The 26,024-nt window shown below is 44.2% G+C and overlaps 1 protein-coding gene across 12 annotated transcripts in view; it reads right to left on the reverse strand.

The window, feature by feature from the left end:
• The window catches only part of MYBPC1 (myosin binding protein C1), a 130,947-nt gene that overhangs the window by 4,238 nt on the left and 100,685 nt on the right, over positions 1-26,024 (reverse strand). For 10 of the 12 annotated variants that reach the window (XM_053255296.1, XM_053255297.1, XM_053255295.1 and 7 more), the window contains 5 exons: positions 22,559-22,754; positions 21,731-21,870; positions 10,778-10,937; positions 8,031-8,167; positions 6,752-6,938 (listed from right to left, as the gene is read on the reverse strand). In XM_053255296.1, the coding sequence (XP_053111271.1) occupies positions 6,752-6,938; positions 8,031-8,167; positions 10,778-10,937; positions 21,731-21,870; positions 22,559-22,754 (820 nt within the window). Of the gene's footprint in view, positions 1-989; positions 1,049-6,751; positions 6,939-8,030; positions 8,168-10,777; positions 10,938-21,730; positions 21,871-22,558; positions 22,755-26,024 lie in introns of all 12 variants that reach the window. The other 2 variants (XM_053255302.1, XM_053255293.1) reach the window with 1 other exon arrangement.

Consider the following 26,024-nt stretch of genomic DNA (forward strand, 5'->3'; position numbering starts at 1 on the left):
TTAATTATGCACAAACACAAATGATTGGCTCTGGCAGCTAATCTAGAGGACACAGTGGAGCCAATCAGATTGTGCCACTAACCTAGGATCAAAAAATTCCAACTGAACTAAAACTAATTTATATATACACATGCACGCACATATATATATATACACATACACACAGGGTGTTTCTCAGTACAGGAAAAGCCACACACATAGCATTGAAAGATATATATATATATATATGTTGAAACTCTAAGAGGCAAAATTATCAAGTATTACACACAGTATAAAAGTGACACGATTTAGTACTATTATATACCTATGCAAACAAAATATATATTACTTGACAAACAGTGTTTATTCTGCAAGAGCATCTTCAACTATGTGTTTTGGGGACTGTAAGAAGAGAGTAACCATTACAAAAAGTATCCAGACTGGGTTGAATGGTTAGTCATATTTCATCTTGTTTTTAGCTTTTCAGGATTGGGTCTTGAAATTGTAAATATGATCACTACCAACCTATGTGCAATTATGTTGATCTTTAAAAATATATCAAGAACTTTGATATATTTCTCCTCAGAGGGTCAAATTTTTATTGCTGATTCAACTCTAGGGGTTGTAGGGTTATAGTCAGCTCTTTTAATCCTTCTTCTAAGTGTTAAAATAAATTACCTAGATTCAGTTCTGTGCTGTGTAATTGATGTTGCTAGCTAATACAAAAGCCAAAAGATGATTTTTAAGGCATAAGTGTAGGATTTTGTCTAGAGATACCGTGGAAGTTCTTGCCTAGACCTTCCATAACCCAAGTTAGTTCTTAGATTCTTGATTAATTTGGCCTTTTTTCTTTTCTTTTTTCATTTTGCTCATGCCATAGTCAGTATGTCATGGAGCAACAATTTAAACTCAGAGCAACTATGAAATACACGCTTCTCATGCAAACACATTTTTATATAAGAGAGGAATGAAATGGAAGGTAATGCCCAGTGGAATATGATTTTAGAAACCTGTTTCTGCCCCGCCAAGAAGATTGGTTCTCCTGGGGTAATTACTCCATGATATATCACTGCAGAATTAGAATATTTGTACCAATATTTATTCTCATTTGAAATTCTTGTGCATCATTTAAAAACAATTTAAAGGTATTTAACTTTTCAAAGTCTTTAACACACATGGTAATGTTCGCAGAAGCTTCCAACCAATAAAAAATAAAATAAAATAAAGCATTCTAGTCTCTTGCACATCAGAGAGCATCAGTAGTGTCAACCAGTAACACAGTGGCAGAATTTCTCGGTTCACAATCCCCAGACCACTTAATCTGGATGGAGTAGTTTTACTGATGTCAGAACAACTGCTTGAAGAGAAGTTGGTTGCAGCCTTTGGGAATGATCCATAGCACTTTGGCAACTGAATGTTCTCAAATCTCCCCCTTCCCCCATTCAGTTTCAAGGAGCTCTGACTCTTCAACTGCCAAATAATAACAAAACTGGACACATTATGAATCTGGATGCCTAGGGGTTTGTTTGTCCAGGCCATATTTTTCAGTGTGTTTGATCCACATCGGAGGAGTTCCATGCACCTTTAGCTCACTGCAGTTTCCTCCCTTCTATACTTCAGAGAAAGCGACCTGCCGTGCCAAAACTGGGATGGAGGGAGTGCAGATTGGACCAAGGACAGGAGCAGCAGTGATACTTTCCTTGCATCAAGCAGGAACTTATCTCATGCTACTCCTGTAACGGTTGTGAAGAAGGAGCATAAGGAAGCTTGAACTGCATCTCATGCAGACAAGCTCCAGCACCCAAAAATATGTCTTCTGGGAGCCATAAAAATATCGACTCAATTTAGCAGAAACAACAACTAAGATGCGGATTTACATACTCACAGCCAAGCAGATGCAAGCTCTCTGGCTGAGCCTTATTCACCCCTTCTAGTGCTCCCATAATCCCCATTGGGAGTTGGGTGCAGCAGCAATGATGCAGAGCATCACCGGCATGGAGTGTCCCGTGCCTTTGCTAGAAGCACCCATGGAGTGATGAGTGATGTACCACCAGCGAGCTCACATCCTGCTTGTCTGCGTGGCTGGCTGCACAGTATTTAAGCTGTGATTATTAAGTTCTTCCAGTACTGATGCAGGAGGCCCTACACTGATAAGAGGACAAGACTGACGGGTGCAGGGTTATGGAAAAGTTATGCATATTGGTCTTTTAAAAGCACGTTCATGGTGTAAGCGGACAGATTCAACTTTGCTGCAAGTCATTATTTTCAGATCCGTTTTATCCAACTGCAAAACTCCTACTGGGAATACGGTAGCCATGAGAGCCAAACCAGATCTAATGCAGGAAATCAACCTCAGTTGCACTAGACTAGAGGAAAGGGAGGGGCATTAACCTTTCCCCTGTGCCATTTCCCCTAATTAAAACTGCACACACACAGTGTCATATAGACACTCGTATGACTTGCCCTGCAGGGCAAATAGCGGCTTCAGGCAGATGGCTTTAATTAGGTAAACAGAACAGGCGGACAGATTTAAAAAAACAACCACCACCAAAGCTTCCTCCAGCACCACAATCTCAGCATAAACCAGGCCCCCTTTGCAGCTGCTCTCCACACTTAAACCCCTTCACCAGAGATTCTATTCATGGATCTCCCACATCATGCCTAGTTTGACCCTGAGGCAGTAACTCCCAGTGTCTATGGGAGCTCCAAAATGCAGATGGAGCAGCGCATGAGCAGAGACTCTTTTGCTGACAATGACAATGTACACATGGAACATTCTCTCATGTTGAAGGAAACAGGGACAGCCTGCCCACCGCATAGTCAGAGCTCCATATGCACTAGAGCTTTAGATTGAAATGCCACAATCAAATATTTAAATTAAATTAATATGAGGCAAATGTGCTCCTCCGCTGGCAATGCTGGCCTTTAAAGTAAAGCAAAGTGGCACCAGAAGAACAAAATTAGGATCACCATAATTGTTTAGCAAAGAAACAACTTTTACGGTGGGGAGCGTCAGATGACCAGGGACAAGTCTGGTTGGCAGCAGATTCCCAGTGAGCAGGCACTCCTGGGGCGAGCAAATACAGCCCTTTCATGTTGTGTGAACCTGCCAATATAGGGTTGACAAGCTGCACTTTCCTCTGGGAATCCGACAACTTCAAGATTTGAAGTTGGGTGATGGAGGGAAGTGCGGCATGTTAATTCCACATTGGTAGGTTTACACAATACGGAATAGGTGGAAGTACTGACTCATGCCAGGAACACATGCTTGCTTAGAATTGGCAGTTCACACCAACTGGACTTGCCACTAGTTGTGTGCAGCCTCCCAGTGTGCAAGTTATATTCCAGGCCTACAAAGCTTTGTTACATTCCAATAGTTGCTAATATCTGCACATAATATTAAAAAGAGAAGATCAGAAACAGAAAAAACAAACCCACAGACATTCCAAAGAAGAATTAGAATGGAATGTTAGAACTTAACTCTTCCTGATAGGGGCCACCTCTATTCACTTCAGTTGTAGGGAGGATAATATCTACCAGTGCAAAATAATGGGCATACACATATTTTGCCTCCCTTCAAATGAATGGAGCAGCCTTGAAGGGGGAGCAGTTTTGTGTCCACATGGCCGTACAAAACGACAGTATTTTGATATCAATGAAAATCACTGATTTGGGCATCACTTTTTGAAAACCCTGGTTGCTCTTATGAAAAGTGACTAAGCTAATGGAAAAAATATGCTACTGTAAGGAAACACTGGTGAGTCAGAGACCTTAATGACTATTGGTTAGGAGGGAAGCATGAGCTACACGCCCAACCAGTTCAGCAGGAGGAAATGCTGCTGAACTGCTTTGGAGGTGGATTTGTGAATTGGGTTGATAAAACACAGTATCAAATACCATACGGAGAAAGGAGGTGAGGGAGGGAGAAAATCACAACTCAGGGATGAGATATTTGCGAGAGTTTCTTTTCTCACTATGAAAATAAGTGAAATTCATGCTTTTGATATAGAACAGTTTTAGTTCTTCAACTCTATAGGTTAAAACAGAGAATGTGGGGAACTGAAATGTAATCAGTTCTGTTAAATATGGAAGGACTCCACATGGATGGAGAAGCTATGAATACATACATTTTAGAGGCTAGAGCCAGGTGTTTTTGTTTGTTTGTTACAATAATATATGAGTTGCTGGAGACAAAGGCTGACATACTGCACAACTTTACGTTCACATTGTAATGTTGCATTTGCACTATTGCACAAGGGTGGTAATTGCGCAATCGCATTGTACATTTTTTGAGATTGCACAATTTGTGCTCTTGTGCAACTGCACAAATGCAATGTTACAATGTGAACATAAAGTTGTTCAGTATATCGGCTAAAGACTATTTTACTGAGTTTTCCATACTGGTGGTTTTTAGCCTTTCTTGTGAGCAATACAAATTTGCTCACATTTGAATTTTTGAAGAAGTGAGTCACCAGTGTGAGATTTAGGGCTGGAAGGCTAATGAGTTATAGTGACAGATTAGTCTAACCTGACCTTTAAGACTTGAAAGTAAGGTGAGATGGCTTTTCAAGGGGTAATCACTTCTCATGTGGGGTGAAAGAGAATGTTTGCCCCAAATGTACAGAAAAGAGTAAAAAGGAAATAGGAAAATGTGATTACCTTTGTGTACAATTTATATCTCTACAAGCAAATTAACATTTTGTGGCACAGTTCATTTCTATCCTATTGGAATTGTTGGTCAAGATTTAAAAAATTACATATACAGTTAATCACAGTCCAAACTAAGGAGAAATGCAATATAAAAATACACTAAATAAACTGAATTGTTACATAAACAATGGACACATTTGATTTTTAATACTATATTATAATCTGAGAACATGATTTCCAATCGATTCAAAACTAAATTCAGCCCCTTCTCTCATCTGTAGGAATCACCTTGGACTTTGAATAACATACTCTTAATACTTTAAGGCTTTCTGCTTTGTATAACAAGTGGTATATGGCTACAATAATGGTGAGTGTGTGTATAAATAAAGTGAAACATTTGCTTTGAACTCTCCCCTGGTTTCTGTGTTCCCCCCAAAACGTGTGTCACCCGGAGCAGCAATTATTGGGGTGTCAACAGGGCAGCAAGATGCTTCCTGGCACCACACTTGCCGCTCTCGATCACCCCCACCATTCAAGCAGCTCTTTGCTGAGTAGCGGCACAATCACCACTTGGCAAAGGGGCTTCTCAGCTCCACCCCTCTCTTCCACTTCCTTTGTGCTGCTGTCACTGCCTTTCCCCTCATTTGCTGCTGATCTGATAATAAGAAGGGGGAGGAAACAGAAGACGAAATGGGGAACGGATGTTAGGAGACACTGAAGCTATTCCCACTACCAGGAGAAATTGGGCTAAGGGAGGCTAGCCCGATTTCTCCTGGTCATCTGCTGTCACGGGAGCTGCGCTGCTCCTGGCAGCAAACTACTGAAACTACCCCTCCCCTTAAACAAGGTTAGCGGAGCGAGCGCTCCACTAACCCCATTCAGTTGATCATGTGCTGCCACTTCATGGCTCTGTGCCACATCAACACACAAAAAGACACACACCCCCGGGAGGCTAAAACAAGCCTCCCGGCCTTGGGTGGGGTCTCTCCAGAATACCCTGCGTGCTCATGCGGGGCATCCTGGAGCTTCCAGGGGCTAGGTGGCCACCGATCCAAGCAGCCCTCACCAGCTCCAGGATGGAGCCGGCAATCGTGTGGGCAGCCGATCCGGCCGCCCAGGGCTTTGGGCAGGATCATCTTCAGGGAGAGCAGGCTAAGTCCGTAGACCCGACAGAAGCTCTTCTCACGGATCATGAGAAGAGCTTCACTTTGTAGAGCCTCTCCAGTACTCGAATGCCTTTCCCACTGTAAGTGTCTGTAGTCTCCTGTCCCCCTTCTCATTAGGAGGCCAATGGCAAACAAGGAATGAGGTGAAGGAAGGTACACATGTTATAGTAATGCAGCAGCTATTGCTGTTGCAAAGGAGGAGTTGGTGGCAGGTAGAGGCTTGTGTTCATGCACATGCACGCACACAAAACCAAGCAGAGGGTTATTGTTCCTGCTTGGAAGAAAGGGAGGCAGCATTTAGCACCCTGTCTCAGGCCTCACCCCACCTCTGAGCTGGCTGTACAGTGCTACAAAGTAGGGGTAATGTGAACCTCAAGACCGTATAGGTACCCATACGTCAGTGGCTAGCATGCACTCTATATGTCAATAAAAAGTATTGCTACTGAGACCAGTGTCTTCGCTAGTATGTGGTTTTTCTATTGACTTGTCTATTGCATCTGTCAAGGTCAAATAACAGGTTCTTTCTATCAGTCTTTGTCCAGACTGCTTTTAAGTACATATATCAACATCAGAAGATCCAACTGTCTTGTGTAGTTTGGACCTGATATTATCCCTTTATTGCTCAGATATATTCAGCTGATAAATGCATTGTTAGGGTGTATTACTAGCATTTAAAAAGGACATGTTTCATAACTCCCAGTACATCCTAAATATTTGACAGACGTTTTGCTAACATTTTCCATGCAATCAACAAATCACCAATTTCCTAAATTATATTTAATCATCATTTCACCCAGTAAACTTGCTAAAAACAACAGCAGCAAGATGTAGCTTTATGATAATCACACAGACCAGTTAAGGAACAGATTTCCCCCCTGAACCTTTTTCCTCTAGCAATGAATATTTGACACAAGCTGTTTAGAAACAATGGTTTGATCTCGTTTAGACAACCTTACCTTTAACTTCCAGTTTGCATTCAACATCTGCCTCACCAAGATCATTGACAGCTCTGCAAGTGTATGTCCCACCATCATAGGGGCTGGGTTTGCGGATCTCCAAAGTGCAGACACCCTGGTTACCAAACATTCTGTACCGTGGGTCATTCATTATAACTATTTTGTTCTTCATCCATGTTATCTTGGGCTGCAGTCAAAGCACATACAAACAAGGGATGGAGCACTAAAATATCTTGTTGGGGTCTCACATTAAAGTTAAGAGTTTGTGGAGGAGAAACCATTTTGGCTTCATTTCATTGCAAATGAAATGTCATTGGTTCAGTAAGTACCACAATATCTACACAGCAGAAATGAAAAGAAACTAAGACAACCATATTTGCCAAAATAGAAGATGACTGAATTTAAGACAACTCTCTGAGCCGGGTCTCACGATCCGTGAGGCCCAGTTTTGCAGGGTGAGCGGGGAGAACGGGCCAAGCCCACTCTCCCTGCTCACGAGTGGAAAAGGAGCCCTGGGCAGCCGAATTGGCCGCCCACATGACTGCCAGCTCCGAGACGAAGCCAGCGGGGTCTGTGGGGAGCAGGGGCCAATCGGCCCCCACAAGCTCCAGCATGCCCTGCGTGAGTGCGCAGGGCATGCTGGCGAGACCCTGGAGCTGGGAGATGGCTTTTCGCCTCCCCTCCGGGGGTCTCTTCATCAGTAGGTGTGGCGCGAAGCCATGCCGCGACTAGTCACGATCTAGAAAACCAGGTTTGCAGAGTGCTCGCTCCACAAACCTGGTTTTGGGGCAGGGGTTCTTGAGTGGGTTACCTGCTCTAGAACCACTGGGCTCACAGCCAAGCCCGGTAGTTCTTACAATCTGCAAAAATCGGGCTAGGCTCTCCTAGCCTGATTTTTGCAGATCGTGGGAATAGCCTATATATATATATATATATATATATATATATATATATATATATATATATATATTTGCCTTGAACGAAACAGGACCCCCCCCCAATTATTAACATCAAAGAATTTGGGGGGGAAACTAGTCTTGGCTTCAGGTAAATACTGTATGTAGCTTGTTGGTGGAGGTGAGATTATTCATTCATTTTGCTATATAACAAGGATGTGGAAAGGTGGAGACATTATATACTCCACTATTACTATAATCTTTTCATCAAGGCCTGAATATCATCTGCTTTTTGAATAAAGAAAAGCATGATCACATTTGAAAATGTCCACATTGATTTAAGTACTTTTGTGCTGTTTGGCATCATCATTCTTATTAATTACCTTGGGATTTCCCCGGACACTGCAGTTCAAAGTTGCATTGTAACCAGAGACCGCATATGTGTTTATTAGAGGCTGAGTGAACATTGGTGGTTCCGTGAAATTGAAGTCCTCATAAATTGGGTTTTTGTAGACTTTACCTATAAAACAGATCCACACTCTTCAGGAAATGCATGAAAAATAAGTGTGCACACACACAAGCTGCAGCCCTCCCAGTTGTTCTGTGATTAATACTATTCCTTTTAATGTTTAAGCAGCACCAGTGGCATGAGAGCAAAATTGACCTTGAGATGTCGTCTATTGTACATTCCTCTGTCATGTCACCTGAAATCTTAATGGCTTGCCCTTATTTTATAAACTGCCTCGCATGTAAGAAACTTCATCAACATATCTTGTTGGTTGCTAGATGACCCTTACCACCTCCCCTGATCTCTCAAGGGCTGTGAGTGAGAGCACAACTGAGTTGACCAAGAATGCACTCTTTATGATCTACATTTAAAGGACCACACATAGCCTATTTTATTTATTTTCTGATGGGCTCAGATTTGCATTTCCTAAGGGCCACCACTGCCTGTTCAGACTGATGGTGTAATCATTGAGAGAGTCTCACAATCAGTGAGACTCACCTGAATGGGGTTAGCGGGGAAAGCGGGCTTAGCCCACTTTCCCCACAGACGAGCACGCCAGCAGCCCTGGGTGGCCGGATTGGCTGCCCACACAACTGCTGGCTCTGTCACGGAGCAGGTGGGGGCTGCAGGGATCGGGGCCGCATGGCCCCTGGAAGTTCCAGGATGCCCCACACGAGTGCGTGGGGCACCCTGGAGAGACCCCCAGGGCAAGGAGGCTTGTTTCAGCCTCCCGGCAGGGGTCTCCTCATATGTTGCTATGGTGCGTAGCCGTGCCACGGCAATACACAATCAAATAGACAGGGCTAGCGGAGTTACCCGCTACGATCATATAGGCGGGATTACCCACTTTGAGGAAACTGGACTCACCTGCAAGCCCGGTGGTTCTCACACTCGCCCAAAAGTGGGCTAGGCTCCCTTAGCCCACTTTTGGCCGATTGTAAGAGTCTCCTCATTGTTTTGCTGCATGCAAAATACGCTTCACTGAAAAAATGATCTACTGGTTCAGAATAAAGTGAGAGCCAGACAAGCAGATTCTGCAGTACTTTGCCCGAAACTATCCTCATGCTCAGAAAGGCTACATGAGATGAAAATTTCCCTAGTGAACAGGGCATGGGTTAAATCTTCCTTATGCTCTCAAAATAGGATGCTAAGTAGTTTACAGGCTTTGTGAACAAGATGGGCTTTGTATAATATGCAGTGACAGGCCAAATTCTACAGTCACTTTTCTTACCATCTTCCTTCCTTCCTTCCTTCCTAGCCAGACTGACTCACATGACCATTAACTAGGCTTGTTCCTAAATATTTCTTTATCTGCCTGGACTAAATGTGATTAGGGACATAGGAAGCTGCCATATATCAGGGGCTGGTTCCCATTAGTACTGGACAAAAGTAGAAAAGCATTTCTTATGCAATCAAATTTCTCCAAGCATGTTAAAGCCTCAGGGTTCAGGTGAGGCTTTCTACTTTTGTCCTGTACTAATGGGAACCAGCCCCTGATGAAGCTTTGGATGAAACAGCTCCTTATCCCGGGGTAGCTGTTGTGGTTTTTCCCTGGTGTGCTTTGTCTTCCATCACCAATTATTTTCAGTCATCACAGAGCATGTTGCTTGTTTTCCTCAAATGAAGGATTCATGCCTTGAACTACATGCATTCACAACATCTTACTGAGTACATCGTTTCCTTCTTCTGGATTTGAGGACTCATTACCTCTACTGTATGTACTCTTCAATTTCTCATTTTGAAGACATCTCAGACTATGTTTGGACACCTGTATATACTGGTTTCTCATTCTTTTCATTGCATTTTGTAATTCTACTTGGTATTATGCCATTGTATTTTTATATGTGTTATACAGATGTTTTTTATTATTTTCACGTGTGTTGAGAGCTGGTTATTTATCTGTTTACTATTCATCATTTTCTTTGGGGGTTTTTTTTTGTTCACGGGTTTTGCATTTCCCCCCCTCCTTCAGCATTATATTGAACATTCCCATTTTTTTTTAATCTGATGAGGTTTGCGCCCCATGTGAAACGCAACTAACTTTAACAAGTTAGTGGCTTTCTCCCCCCATAAAGAAAAATGGCTGTCCTGACTAACCAATCAAGGATGCAGCTGGAGCTGAGTCCTCACAATTGAAGGCGTCTCCACTTCCACAGCACACACACATGGGGATGGGAACAATTTTTGCCTCTGGAAATGCTCTGTGCCTTCCAAAAATGCGTCCTGGAGGACCAGGTGATGCAGAGGTAGGGGTGAATAGCAGTGAACATCACTTGCCTCTCCCCTGTGCATATATGCCACATAAGTAGGCAAGCCTCCAGCTGCATTAAGAACATTGTGAAGATGTAGCTTCTGCTGCATCCTCGGTTGGTTAGTGAGGATGTCAGCCAAATACATTTAAGTTACAATTCAAGCCAAGAGCCAAGTCTCCTGTGCCCTCTGAAACAGTTTTATACTCTTCATGCACAACCAAATGCTATCCATAATTTTTCGCACACTTAGTAAATTGCATCTACCCAAAGCACACACAATAGCAGCCAGCTATGCTCCAGCTTCTCCTCCTTTTATCTGTCCTCCTCTGCCATATTTCAGTGCCATAGTTTTATAGTAAAGCTTGCTAACCATCCTTTGCAATCACAGCACTCTCTGTCGTCATGGTTGCATCCTCACTGAGACCGCACATATTCTCAGCGAAGATCCGGAAGTAATACTCATTCCCAATGACAAGTTCAGTAATGGTAGCACTGGTTCGGTGGTAGTGTTCAATCACGGTGAACCATTCCTGAAAGAAATAAGCACAGGTTAATTTTCTTCATAGTGTCAGACCATTAACAAACAGTTGACTTTTAAGAAATAGTTTCCCATGGGAAGATAACCAAGAGAACACATGTTAAGGGGATAAAGAAACCTTTGGTAAGTACAGCAGACTAAGCCTGCAAACATGAAAGAGTAATAAAGAAAAGGGTTTCTGCAGAATGCATCCAAGCAGAATGTACAGGGTGTCTTCCCATGAGTAACCACAACTAGCCAGCACATATTGTACATTAAGGTTCTAGGAAAGCTTTAGTTCTGACATCTCTTGACAGATGAAGTAAATATTGATTAAAATTTTGAATAAAAATAGATTTAAATGTGTTTTTTAAACCTAACTGTGAATAATGTCTGTGATCCAAAGAACCACACATCAAAGCAATCCACATGATCATTAACTGGGTAGGACAACCTATCCTGTTTCAAGAGCTGTGTGAGCTCCTATTTTTATTATTTTTATATTTATATCCTGCTTTTCATCCGAGGAGCTGAGAGTGGTGTAGATGATTATGTTTATCCTCACGACAACCCTGTGAGGTAGGTTAGGCTGAGAGAGACCTGACTGGCCCAAAGTCACCCAGTGAGTTTCATGGTTGAATGGGGATTCAGACTCAGGTCTTCCCGGTCCTAGTGCAACACTCTAACCACTACACTATGCTGGCTCCTGAATTTTCAATCGTGTGCTGGTAAAAACTTAGGTAAGAGGAGTGGGGAGTGATCATCCATGAGACAGGAGCTGGGTAGGACAGTGCTGTCCTACCCAACCCAGCATTTTAATGAGGCAGGAGGAAAAGCCATTCTACCCAGCTCCTGTCTGCACAGATGAGCACTCCCTTAACCCTACCTAGTTGTTTGCTAGTACACCATCAAAAATCAGGAGCACACACAGCTCCCAAAGCTGGGTAGGACACTTGTCCTACCCAATTAACAACCATGCAAACTGCCTGAATAAGTGGGTTGGATCCAAACTTATACTTGTGGAAGGAAGAAGAATTGCACTCATGCGAGGACCCCTTCTGTGAGCCGAAGGACCCCGTCAATGAATGGCGTTCTGTTTCCTCTCATTGACAGAAGAAGCTGCCACAAAAAGCAGTAAATTCGGATCAAAACTAATAAATAACAACAACGGCATTGGTTGCTGTTGCCACTGACTCAGTTGGTGGCGACTCGAAACCAGGCCCCAAGGCTCTGGAACGTACTTCCTAATGAAATTAGAGATTCCTCTTCTCTGAATATTTTTAAGAAGGACCGAAAAACATACCTGTTTAGTCAGGCTTTTAGTTTATAGCTTCGGTTTAAGAGGGGTTTTTTTGGGTATTTTATATTGTTTTAATTATGTTAATGTTTTAATGGTTTTATATTGTGAACTGCCCAGGGACTTTTTGTATGGGGTGGCACATAAATGTACTAAATAAATAAAATAATAAATAAATAAAAGACTGGGCACCATACAAAAGGCAGGGTGCTGTACAACCTTTTCCTCATCCCCAATGGGATGTTAGATTAATGTTCCTTAAATATCCCTCTCTATTCCATCCCATATAGCAAGCCACTTTTGAACACGAAGGGACTTTCCAAAGCACTTTGGAATATTCTGATATTGCATGGGTGTTTGTGTGTTGAGGGTGTCAGTCAGCTGCACAAAGCAAGGGGAGAAACCTCACCAGGCAATCACCAGGCATGCCCGAGCTCTTGTGAATGTCTAAAGTAGCTCTTTGGATCCCAGCCATAGCAATTAATTATCTGCTGGGATGTTAGACATTTGGTGCCCCTGACCCTGAGACAACTTCCAAAATGGTACCGCAGTTCATAAACATGCATTTTCTCAAAATGGATTTATAATAGAGTCCTCCAAAAACATAGGAACAAATGTATCATCCCCCCCACCGCATTAAAAACAATGATACTGCTGCTTAAACAATTGAGTGGTCACATTCACTCGTCTGTTATTGTTGCTACCTACAAAACATTCTGTATTAATGAGTCTGGCCCTTGTCAGCCTGCCTTGAAAGCAGGGTCTAGGGGGAAAAAAAACCACCACATGCATTTGGCAGGAAAACCTGAATAGAAAGCAAATCCTAGTAACTTGGCAGTAAAATCTGAATGGAAATCAAATCCTAGCAGCTTGGCACATTCTGCTTAGTAGCAGGATGATCTTTCTAGGAAAAGCAATATGACGAAATGTGGGGTTTGACAAGTTAGGGATTTATGAGAAGGCCTTGTTATTCAAAGGTCATGTTGTTCATATATTGCTAAAGTACCACTTCAGGGAAGGAAGCCAGAGGTTGGAGGGGGAAAACTAAAAATGCCCAACGCATTTAATTTAGAGGTCATTGCATCCAAGCTACCTAGCTAGCTAGCCTACTTAAATAGCAATTTTGTGCTATTTGGTTTCTCAGAATTCATGGATAATGTATGGACAGCAGGGTAAAACGTTCAACACACATTCACACAGCCTTGGTCAGAGAGTACAGTTGTCAGAGGAGTAGCAACAGCATATAAGCAGGCAAAGAGTGAGCGCAAAGCTCATGACAGTCAAGGAAGTGGGGTCCAGAATAAGGGAGGAGATTGGAAATTGGTTGTTGTAGAATCCAAGAGAAAGAGTTGTGGTATGCAAGGGCAAGGCAGTGGAGTGGAATCAGGAATATTAGTAGTTTAAAGATATAGACATGATGTACAGAGCGGCAAGTGCAGAAGGCGTTTCAGTGCTCTTGCTGCTGGCTGTTTGTTAGCCCCGCCTCTATTCCATGGCTGGGAATACAAGTAACTAAAGCCCCATTCAAAAGCTCGCCTGGATCAAGGAATAGATTAACCAAAAACACCACAGGTGTCTTCTAGCAGTTGCTAGGGGCAGCTTATTTATGAAAAACCAATTACTCCCCTATCTCTATGAACTGACCAAAAATTACACAACATCTTTGCTCTCGTGAGGGGCGAGATTTCTGGAGCCCTTGGGAGAATAAATAGAAAGAAGGCACGTCAGAAGTTGAGCAGGCCTGATCTAGACCCATTTCAAACTGGCTTTAGAGGAGGCTATGGGGTTGAGACAGCCTTGGTTGGCCTGATGGATGACCTTTACCAGGGAAGCGACAGAGGGAGTGTGACTCTGTTGGTTCTTTTGGTGGCATTTGTTACCACCAACCATGGTATCCTTCTGGATCGCCTGGAAGAGTTGGAAATAGGAGGCACTGCTTTGCAGTGGTTCCACTCCTATCTCTCAGGCAGATTCCAGATGGTGGAGCTTGGTGGCAGTTGCTCTTTGTAATGGGAGCTATTATATGCAGATCCTCAGGGCTCCATTCTGTCACTAATGCTTTTTAACATGTACATGAAACCGCTGGGTGAGGTCATCAAGATATTTGGTGCAGGGTGTTATCAATATGCTAATGACACCCAAATCTATTTCTTATCATCATCATCATCATCATCATCATCATCATCATCATCATCATCATCTAGCATTCATTCCCTAAATGCCTGCCTACAGGCAGTAATGGGCTGGATGAGGGATAACAAATTTTAGCTGAATCCAAGCAGGATGGAGTTGCTCATTGTGGGGGATTGGAATTTGAGGGATGAGTTAGATCTTCCTGTGCTGGATGGGGTTACACCCCCACAGAAAGAACAGGTGTGCAGCTTGGGAGTGCTCTTGGATCCAGGCTTCACTCTGGAATCTCAGGTCAAGGATATGACCAGGAGCACTTTCCATCAACTTCAGCTGATTCTACAGCTGCGTCCATTCCTTTAAGAGAACATTATCAAAATGGTGGTGCATCAGCTGGTAACCTCCAGGCTTGACTATTGCAATGTGGTCTGTGTGGGGCTGCCTTTGTACGTAGTTCAGAAACTTCAGTTGGTTCAGAATGCGACAGCCAGGTTGGTCTCTGGGTCATCTCAGAGAGACCATCTATTATATTAATTCTCCTGGGTCTGCCTTGGAATGTACATCCCAGAGCCCAGCTGATTGGCTGGGTGGCAGATGCACCTGATTGGCTGAGGTGCACCCAGGAGGATTGGTTGCTGTGGCGGTGGCCATGCTGTGGCCCAGCTGTGGAGGCCAGAGGTGGCGGGCCCAGTGGCGGGCCCGGCCCCTCCCGGACGCAAGGCCCAGGAGGGGGGAAAGAAAGTGGGGAGGAGAGGTGGCTGGGCTCGGAAGCAAAGACTGGGGCAGAAGTGGGGGGTAGAGGTAACCACAGGCCCCAAAGAGCACACAGATACTCTGTGCGGGGTTGGCTAGTATTATTTCTATTTTACAACAGTTGCACTGGCTGCTGCTACATTTCCAGGCAAAATACAAAGTGCTGGTTATTACCTTTAAAGCCCTGAATGGCTTGGGTCCAGGCTACTTTAGAGAGTGCCTTTTTCTGTACAATCCCCATCGCCCATTGAGGTCATCTGGAGAGGTCCATCTCCAGTTACCACCAGTACGTCTGGTGGCGACTCGGAGCCAGGCCTTTTCTGTAGCTGCTCCTGGCCTGTGGAATGCACTCCCGGCAGATATCCATAGCTTAGGCGCGTTGTTGAGCTTTAAGAGAGCCCTAAAAACTTACTTGTTTGGCCTGGCCTTCTAAGGTTTTAAAATTGTTTTAACATGGTTTAATTGGTTTTAAATGGTTCGGAACTGTTTTAAAACTGTTTTTATATTGTTTTAAGCAGTGTGTTTTAAATTGTGTTTGTTTTTGTGTTTTTTAATCTTGTTGTGCACTGCCCAGAACTTTTGGATGGGGTGGTCTAGAAATGAAATGAAATGAAATGAAATAAAATAAAGTTCAGTCAGTCCCTTTTGCCATTTTGCTGCAGTGTGTGGAGTGATTATAAGTGCATCTGAGCATATGCTGACTGCTGTTCCTTCACTGATAAGTAAATATACCTTATAACACACCCTTCTGGAATGGGAGAAATGCTTTGAGGCTTGGGTTGGCTTCCAAGCTGGCAATAACCTGAATATTTCAGAAACAATGAATCATTGGGTTAGGCTGGGCTGCCTGCCAGTTCCTGATCTGAACTGCAGCCCTTATGCCTTAATAACTGCAAGGCAGGAAGAGATCAGGAAGTTTCTTCCATCACTGAAGTTTTATTATGACAGCAGATCAATCATGCTGGTTGGCTTTCATTTGATTTAAAACAACAAGAATTCACTGCCTTGAACACGCTGGTGAATTCCAGGAAAGCCAATCAGTACACCAGATGGATGGGACCTAGAGAGCAGTTGCTGAGAATTCTTGGAACAAGAAGGGCAGTCTTTAGTGGAGTGGAGTGTGTGTGGAAAGGCTTAGTGAGTGGCATGGAGTTTTTGCTCCCTCATGGTCAAAGCCAGCATAGAGGTTTCTCACATGGAATAACTGCAGATCCTTGAGAGATAGGATTTCAGGAAGCTTGATTCTCATCAAGTGTTGGGTGAGTTTCCAAGGAAAAGGGAATTCAGCATAGGGAACCGTTTGTTTAGTCAGACTGCGCGTTAGGAATTTTTATTTCTCTCTGTGTGTTTTTCATACTCCTGATTGCTTGATGATTGATAGATTAAGTGCCATCAAGTCGGTGCGACTCTTAGCGACCACATAGATAGATTCTCTCCCGGATGATCTGTCTTCAACTTGGCCTTTAAGTTGAAGCACCACCTCTCTCCGTGGTGCATTCATTGCTGTCATAATCGAGTCCATCCACCTTGCTGCTGGTCATCCTCTTCTCTTTCCTTCACCTTTCCCCAGCATTATGGACTTCTCAAGGGAGCTGGGTTTTCACATAATGTGTCCAAAGTATGATAGTTTGAGCCTGGTCATTTGTACCTCAAGTGAAAATTCTGGATTGTTCCTGACACTGTTCTATTATTGTTTACCTGTAAAGTGATTAAGATAAGAACCACTAGCCTATGCACATCCTACCTAGGGCATTGCAAAAGACTCTATAAACATTTAAGCGTGCCTAAGATAATCTGTTTTTGTAATCTACTAAGGGTATCTAAGAAAGCTAGAAGCCTCAGACAGAAGCATTCTGTAGTAACTGAATAAAACTGTTTTTTTGTTCTTTGGTTTTTAACTCAGGAAAAAGGGAGGGTGGAAAAGGGGATTCATGGTAGGGATGTACAAACAGGGTCGACACTGAGGCTGCCACACATGTGCAATGGGCCCCTGTGTGGCTGGGCCATACAGGGGTCCATTGCACATGTGCGGTGGCTTTAAAAATGGCTGCCGCAATGGGGGAAAGGCCTGGAAAAGGCTGAAGAACGCCCAAATTGGGTGATTTTGGCACAAGGAAGGCCAGCAGTGGCAGGGGAACCTCCACAGATGCCCCCCCCCTCAGCCTTGGAGAAACCCCCTGGAGGGGGTGCAAGTACTAAAAATGAAACCCCCCTGAACTGAACTGAACCGGGGGGCAGAGTTCAATTGGGGCCAAAAGTGAACTGGCCCTGTCCTGTTCTGACTCAAACCGAATTGGGCCAGCCAATTTTGTGCACACCTTTGTTCATGGTGGAACTTACCATGATTAATAGGATGGTAGAAAAGAGGGGAGGATGGAGAAAATTGCTCCTCCACCACCAACACCATGTGAGGACGACAGGCAAAAACGTGGACTCTAGGATAAGCAGTGGGCTCCTCTGAGGACCCTGGGCCCTAACATCATGATGACAACCCCCAACACTAGCCCTAACATTAATATATTACATTTTTAGATGCACACCTAAAAAATGTAATACATGAGTTGGCCCCCAAACAGTTGAATTTACTTATTGAAATAGTTGCTAAATCCCTGTCAACATGCAGATCTCCAGAGGGCAAAATGTAGAGGTTATTTTCTGTACTGAGGATGTGACTTTCCTTGATGAATTCCTGGCATAGCGAACCTCATCTCTTGAGGAGTCTTAAATGTTCCAACACAGTCTGTTTGAGATATTTCTTGGCACAATCCCCAGGAGACCATATTTAGATGAAAGATGTCTTTTTAGATAGTGGGTTTGATCTTGCCGTAGGACAAAATTCCCAGAGCCCTCTGCATCAGTCTGCTAAAAATATAGCTTAGTGACGGCTCATTGCCTTTCACTGCTTGAGGCAAATGGCAACAAGCCACCCGGCCCTCCCTTCAATGCCCCTGCCCCTAGTGCAGGAGCCATCCTGCTTGCCATCCCTGCCCCTTGTTGACCCCGGCCATACCTCTCTAGCTGGCCCACCCACTGCATCATCACCCCAGACACCGTCGCTCTTCCCCCTTGCTGCCAGCCTCATCTTCTGGGGGATGCCGCTGTTGGCTGTTTGCATGCCAGTGAGGCAGCATGGAGCAAGCAACCAGCACTGGCAGCTTCATCGCTGCTGCTCAGTAGGAGACTATTCACATGAATGCTTGAAAGCAGGCCAAGGGAGCCCGCTTTCGAGTGGTCATGAGAACCACTGGGAGCCACACGGCTTCCAACAGTTAGCCTGCTTAATTCCTCCCCTTAAACGAGGTTAGCAATGCGAGCGCTCCGCGAATCCCATTTTGGCGATCGCGAGTTGCCACAGCACAGCTATGAGCTGCGGCAACTCCCAAGGAGCGGGGCATCCTGGGACTTCCGGTGGCCAGGCAGCCCCTAATCCCCACTGACCCTACTGGCTCAATGATGGAGCCGGTAATTGTGTGGGCGGCCAATCTAGCCTCCCAGGGACGGCTCACTGCTCACTCTCCCCACAAACCACCTCTAGGCACTTTACTTTGATCGTGTGAAGCACCTCATTGAGAGACAGAGAGAAGGAGCTGGTGCTGGCCAGTTGGAAAAGCTGCCCCAACTGGATCACACTCCATGCAGCTGTGACGGCATGTAAGCAGCACCGGCACACCCCAGAAAGTGAGGCTGCTAGCAAGGGGGAAGAGGGGTGACATCTGGTGTGGTAAGGCAGAGGGCAGGCTGGCAAGAGCAGTGAGGGGAGGGGAAAGCAAGGGGGCAGGGCTGGCGAGGGGGGAAGCACAAAGAGAGATGGCAGCATCACTGAGGATGGGGCAGCAGCAGCAGCAGGCAGGTGGGGCAATGCCTGCAGCAGGATGCCTGCACGCACTTGAGAACAGAAGGATGTAAGAACAGCCAGCTGTGTAGCCAACATTGTGCGAACGAGTTCAAAGAACCCGGGCCGCCAATGGTAGGGGCCACTGAAGCCCCCAAGGGGGCGTGGCTTGGGCTCTGGAAGAGCCCTGAACGAACTCCCCCCGCCCACACCTGGGTTACTAAGAGCCCCAAGCCAGTACTTGCCCGCCCTTTTTAGGCAGCAAACGCTGCCTGAAAGCATCTATTCCCCTTTCTCTCTCTCTCTGGAGGAAGAGAAAGAGGAATAGATGCTTTCAGGCAGCAAATGCTGCCTGAAGGACAGGCAAGTGCTCGCTTGTAGGCGGGGCGGGGATTCTCTCAGGGCTCAGGCACACCCCGTGCATGTGACATCACGTGCACGGGACGTCATCAGAGGGCCTCCGGGCGGGACCAGACCTGAGCCACCACTCAGCTGGTTCCGTGACTGAGAACAAACCCTGCTTTGATCAGGCCCAAGGACTATCTAGTCCAGCATCCTGTTTCCCACAGTGGCCCACCAGATGCCTCTGAGGCGCCCACAGGCAGGAGGTAGATGCAGGCGTACCCTCTCTCCTACTGCTACTCCCCTGCAACTGGTATTTAGAGGCATCTTGCCTATAGCCTCTTGAGATATCTTGAGGTAGCCTATAGCCCTCAGACTAGTAGCCACTGATAGACCTGTCCTCCACGGATTTGTCCAAGCCCCTTTTAAAGCCATCCAAGCTAGTGACCATCACCACTTCCCGTGACAGAGAATTCCATAGATCAGTTATGTGCTCTGCGGAAAAGTACTTCCTTTTGTTGTTCCTAAATTTCCTGGCCCTCAGTTTTATGGGATGACCCCTGGTTCTAGTGTTGCTGCCTATGTGAGGTTACTGCCTCACACAGTCTCATGATAAAGCCACCCCCATATAGCTGAAGGAAGCTGATTCTTGTATTAGACCTCTTTAGTTTTTCCCTTTCTTGCTATATAGATTTGCATCTCATATCTACATTTGTCTCTCATATTATATAAATGTTATTAGCTTTCCCCACTGTCAGAGTTTGAAATAAGCTACATTCAGGATCTGATTCCCAGAATAACTTTGAAATAGTCTTGATTTAGCTATATGATCCACCAAGTGTTGTGCCCATATACAGGTGGACCTGTTACCCACGGGAGTTCCGTTATCCGCTACAACCATGAATAATGGAGCCATGGATAACAAGACATTAAGGCAGGCCTACTCAACTTAGGCCCCCCAGCTGTTTTTGGACCACAACTCCCATAATCCCCATCCACAGTGGCTAATAGCCAGGGATTAGGGGAGTTGTAGGCCAACATCTGTAGAGCGGCCAAAGTTGAGCAGCCGTGCATTAAGACAATGGGAATGGGGTGGGAAGGTTAGGTTCCTGGAGGCTGGAAAAATGGGCAAGAATTGGTGAAAAACAGCATTTTAAAAAATCAAAATAATGTGCCCTACCGTGCTCTGTGTGTCTCCTGTTGTCCAGGAATGCCCTCCCCCACCAGAAAGTCCCAAACCCCCCATTTTTTCCATGAAGGAGTGGGAGTCAAGAACAAGCACTTGCCCTGGATCAGTTTGCTGCTGAGGTCCAGGAAGGGGCAGAGCAGCTGGTTATTATTCAAGCTTATTATTAAGTTTTTGCCTGCCAACTACTGCTGCAAGAGCTTTGTGTAAGTAACTCGCCACTGAGCCTTCTGGCTCTGGTCCTGAGATCGATCTCTGCAGTCCAGCCTTGCGTGGCCCCTCCATCTCTCAGATCTAATGGAAATGGACAGTGGCTCAGGGCAAGTCAATAGTCCTATCCAGGCATCATATGGATGTATGCAGGAGAGTGCTGGTCCACATGCACCCAGTCACCAGACATTTAATAGAAGGTCTGAAAAAGCCCCTGCACATACAACTGTTTGTGAAAAGCGATTTCCATGCAATCAGGAGCCTTGTTTTTTCTTTTTCTTTTCATTATTATTATTATTATTATTATTACATTTATATCCCGCTCTTCCTCCAAGGAGCCCAGAGTCAAGTACTATATACTTGAGTTTCTCTTTCACAACAACCCTGTGAAGTAGGTTAGGCTGAGAGAGAAGTGACTGGCCCAGAGTCAGCCAGCTAGTTTTTTTTAAATGGCTGAATGGGGATTTGAACTCGGGTCTCCCCGGTCCTAGTCCAGCACTCTAACCACTACACCATGCTGGCTCACCCACGCTGGCCATTATATGGCCCTTCTGCCCCCCCACCTCTGCTCCATGTATTCAAATATGGTCTGAATAGGGCTAAGAGCTCTCAGCATAACCTTCATCACAGGGATATTGTGAGGTGCAAAGAAGAACTTTGAATGTAGAGTGAAATGTGCCATATGGGAGTGATTAATAATAACAAAACAGTGAACACAGTAGACAATGACATCAGAATGCTAAGGTATTTGCACACAGCAGACTTGTCTCTGGGTTGGACAAACATGGCTTTGCCCCGGAGCAATTTTGTATACAATTGACTCTCTACAAGGCCTGCATTGACTATTTCAGTCATCAGGAAGCAACTGGCTTCTGACTTGCCCTCAAGGCAGTGCTTATCTTCTTCCCTGGAAATGAACAATATAAGCACCATAGTACAAGGTCAAAGGCAGCATATAGAGATCTACAACCCTACTTTCTTTCTGCCAGATAGTTATTCTTTCTACAGATACAATCAATTGTTATGATTTAAGCAAATGATATTATGTTTACTTACCATACTCTTTTTATCAGCTTTTTGAATTGTATAGCCAGTAATGTTTGCATTGCCATCATCCTTTGGTGGCTTCCAATCCAAAGCAACATTCTCTCCCCAGACATCTACAATGTTTACAACTTGGGGTGGGCCTGGACGATCTGTTGGAATAAAACAGCTCCATCAGTACTTCCAGATCTACCACTGTAGTTAATTTTGCTCTATCTGCATAATTAATAATGCCACAAGATTTAGCTTTTCCTTGGCACAGAATTTTGATTTTCTTTGTTTACATGATGGCTGCCTTCTTGATAGACAAAAGGCCTTTTAGGATGGTGCTTGAATTGTCTCCAATCCTAGCTCCATCAGGCCACTTCCCCTGCATTTTTGTCCTACAAGATGGTTTTGCCCACAAACTCGTATCTGATCATGGTGATTATTTCCAGCACAGTAGCTCTCACCCATATTCAGCCATATTGCTACAAAGTCCTGGGGCAATCCTTAGACTATATCCTTAGGCTGTAATCCTATCACCTTTTTGGAAGCAAGTCCCATTGAATTCAATGGGATTGACTTCTGAGTATGCATTATAGAGTCAGGCTGTTATTTACTGTTACAGAAACTCACAAATCTGAGGGTCAAACTAGACAAATGGTTAAAATGCATCATTATCTAGTTAGGGGGTTGTAAAGTATCATGCAAGGAGATCACTGACCAGGTATTGAATTGCTGCTATTTACTGAATAACAAGATGTATGTTAGTCCCAATCACATTTTTAAAATAACGCCTCATTGGACCAAAGTTTTAGGGAGGCTGTATTCCTATTAATCATGCAATGGTAGACATACCAACTATTTGAATCTCTATTGTGGCTCTGTCCACCAAGTTATCGACTTTGACTTTCATGTCATATTTCCCTGAATGGATCCTTTCTGCCTTTCGGATGAAGATGATGGTGTCATTTTCACTGTTGCGGATATTAATCTGGCTCTTGTCTACATGGGCACCATTTTTCTTCCAAGATACCTTAGCTCTTGGTCTTCCCTGTAAAAAAGAACATATCCATGGAGTAATCATAATATGATTCATGTTATGATGAGCTGTTTCAAAGGTATTTAAATTCAATACAAAACAAGCAGTCAATGAACTGCGTTAGTGAACCATAACTACAGTTTTATTAAAGCAGATTGAACACGTTCACAGGGGCCTAGCTATAATTGAACAATGTGGGGGAGAGACAAATGTCTTTGGGCCTCTTAAGGAGGGGACTTAAGATCGCTCTTCATTCCATTTCTCTCACCTCCCCAACTCACTGGCATGCTGTTGGCTCCTGACTGGAGGACCCATCTTGGCTTCAAAAAGGACAAGCCCTTTCCAGGAGGCATATATGTAGGTAGTAGGCATCTCTCTCTCTCTGAGCCAGGAAAATGCACATTTGCAAAAGCATGTGAGAAAATGCAGGGAGTGTGTGTTTTTGCATAGGAGTGAGAGAAAGGACATGCCAAGAATGTTCTGTTTTTCACCATGCTCTTACAGCACTTCTGCACCAAACATATGCAGGGATTGAAGAAGACAGATGGTGGGGGGGGGGCCTCATCTTCATGTTTGTCTCAGGGCCCACTCCAACTTTGCTTTGCCCCTGCATATTCAAATATATTATTGCAACTGTTTATTTTCAAGACAGAAATTTTATTTTAAAGCCACTCCTTGTTATTTAAAATGCTACATTAAAAAACATGGAGGGTGCTTTCTGAAATTACATTTATTCTGATATTCAGCAAACATCATAGCCACAACATTAACCCAGTTAGCCCACCACAGAAAATATCTTTGAGCTTCAGCATATTCTCTTCAGCCCTTTTTCAAACAGTAGCAGCATTTCTCAGAAGTTACCATATTTTCCTTTCTAGTTCTTTGCTATTTGGAATAACAACAACTATTTTATTTTAATTTTAAAATAAAAGTGTTAAAGATGTTCTGCACTGTATTTTTTTTAATTTTGTGTTGTAATTTGTTTGTTATGTTTTATGTGTTTTTATTGGATGTTTAAAAACGTTTTTTAATGTTGCGAGTCTCCCAGAGAACAATTTGTTATGGGGCAGCTAACAAAGTTGTTTATTTGATAGATAGATAGATTGATTGAGTGATGTTTTATTTATTTATTTAATTCTTTGGTATTCAGGGAGAAGCTGAAAGACCTGACAAAATGTATATCTTCTTCCATTGACAACTTTGTGGTCTTGAGGGATCCTCTGATAACTGGAAATTAATGTCTATTTAGAAAGTCCACTTCAATATAGTAATAAGTGAAAATATGAACATTTCAATGGCTGAACAAATGATGCCTCAGGAACATGAGATGAAAAAGTTCTTTTTAGTTGTAACTCAACAGGAGATGAGTAGGGCTCCAAAATAACTTAAAATATGGAGATTTGCCTTTTTTAAAAAAGTCAGCTGATTACTGCCAAACCCTAATTACTCCTAAGTAACAGAGAGCATTTGCTCTAACCCGTTTTGATGTATTGCTCTCAGTAGTTTTATATGGTAGATATGGTAAGGTTCCCGACCCGGAACCCTACTGCCTATGTGATGTACAGGCCATAGAGGATGTGGTTCATGTTTTATTATATTGCAATTTTTATAGGGACTTGCATGAGTCATTAATTTTAATTAATTAATTAAGGAGCCAGTGTGGAGCCAGTGTGGTATAGTGGTTAGAGTGCTGTACTAGGACCGGGGAGACCTGAGTTCAAATCCCCATTCAGCCATGACACTAGCTGGGTGACTCCGGGCCAGCCATTTCTCTCTTAGCCCAACCTACTTCACAGGGTGGTTGTGAGGAGAAACTTAAGGATGTAGTACACTGCTCTGGGCTCCTTGGAGGAAGAGCGGGATATAAAATGTAAAAATAATTAAATAAATAAATTTACCACTGATTAAGGATATACCAGGCAGAGAAGATGAAGTATACATTTCATTTCTTTTGTCAGACCATCAAGCCAAATTTACCTAATATGTGGCTAAGTTCTGTCTAATAGCGATAAATGTGTGGCAACATTAAATGATTAACACAGTGGAATAACTTACTGAGGCTATTCTCACGACCTCCCAAAAGTGGGCTAAGGGAGCCTAACCTGCTTTGGGGAGTTTGTGTGCTGCAATGGGAGCCATGTGGCTACCGGCAGCAAACTTCCCAAAGCCACCCGCCCCCCCAAAATAGGTTAGCGGAGTGAGTGCTCCACTAACCCCGTTTTGACTATTGTGAGTTGCCATATTGCGGCTCCTCACCACGGCAACTCACGAGGAGACCCCCAACCAGGAGGCTCCCCAGAATGCCCCACACACTCGCGTAGGGCATCCGGGGACTTCCAGGGGCTGGGTGGCCCCTGATCCCTGCCACCCCTACCGGCTCCGTGACTGAGCCAGTAATCATGTGGGCAGCCGATCCAACTGCCCAGGTACGGCTCCCTGCCTGTCTGCGGTGAGAGCGGGCTAAGCCTGTTCTCCCCGCAAACCACCTTTAGGCACTTCACCTTGATCGTGTGAAGCGCCTCACTATATTACTGTATATACATCTGTATAACTATACTGGTACTTTTTTCTTTCTTCTTATGTTTCTGTATTGGTCATAGTCTGTAATAAAGTTTATGTATGTAATGCAGGTACGTTGTACTGTCATATGCTTAGTGTGAAAGCATTCCTGTGAACAAAATGGTCTGACATGAGTAGAAATGTGGTCTTGCTAAGTCATCATCATCCAAACAAGACTGACTTTAATTATTTTAGCTGATTGTTGCTGAATTAACAACACTATAAGGGCATTTAAATTACTGACGTGGTGGGTGGGGGAAGGGAGGCTGATCAAAACGTACCTTCCCCCCAGACGAGCATCCCATGTTGGTGGGAAGCACGGACTGCGCTCACACACAATCTGCACTGCTGCACGATGCACCCCAGCCTCCATGTATCCCACAGTACACTGTGGGATGGACACAGTTCATTGGGGGAAGCACACACACGATCCCGGCAGCCAGGTTAAAGGCATGCTCGCACCCTTAACCCTGACTAAAAGCAAGGTTCGGCTGGGCAGGAGCGCTGGGATCCACGCGGAACCAAAGCTAGGCTGCCCTAGCCTGCGTTAGGCTGTGCGTGAACAGCCTTTACGTATTACACTTTGGGTTCCTTTTAGCAAAGAGTTTGTTATGGTATATAATGCTATTTGACTTGGGCATTCAGCTGCCCACTAGATGAAAATTGCACCTGGAATCAGGGTCAATGGAAATGGGATGGTGATATAGAGGAGCAGCTTTTATT

Source organism: Hemicordylus capensis, chromosome 5, assembly GCF_027244095.1.
Source record: "Hemicordylus capensis ecotype Gifberg chromosome 5, rHemCap1.1.pri, whole genome shotgun sequence".
In the NCBI taxonomy this organism is placed as follows: domain Eukaryota; kingdom Metazoa; phylum Chordata; class Lepidosauria; order Squamata; family Cordylidae; genus Hemicordylus; species Hemicordylus capensis.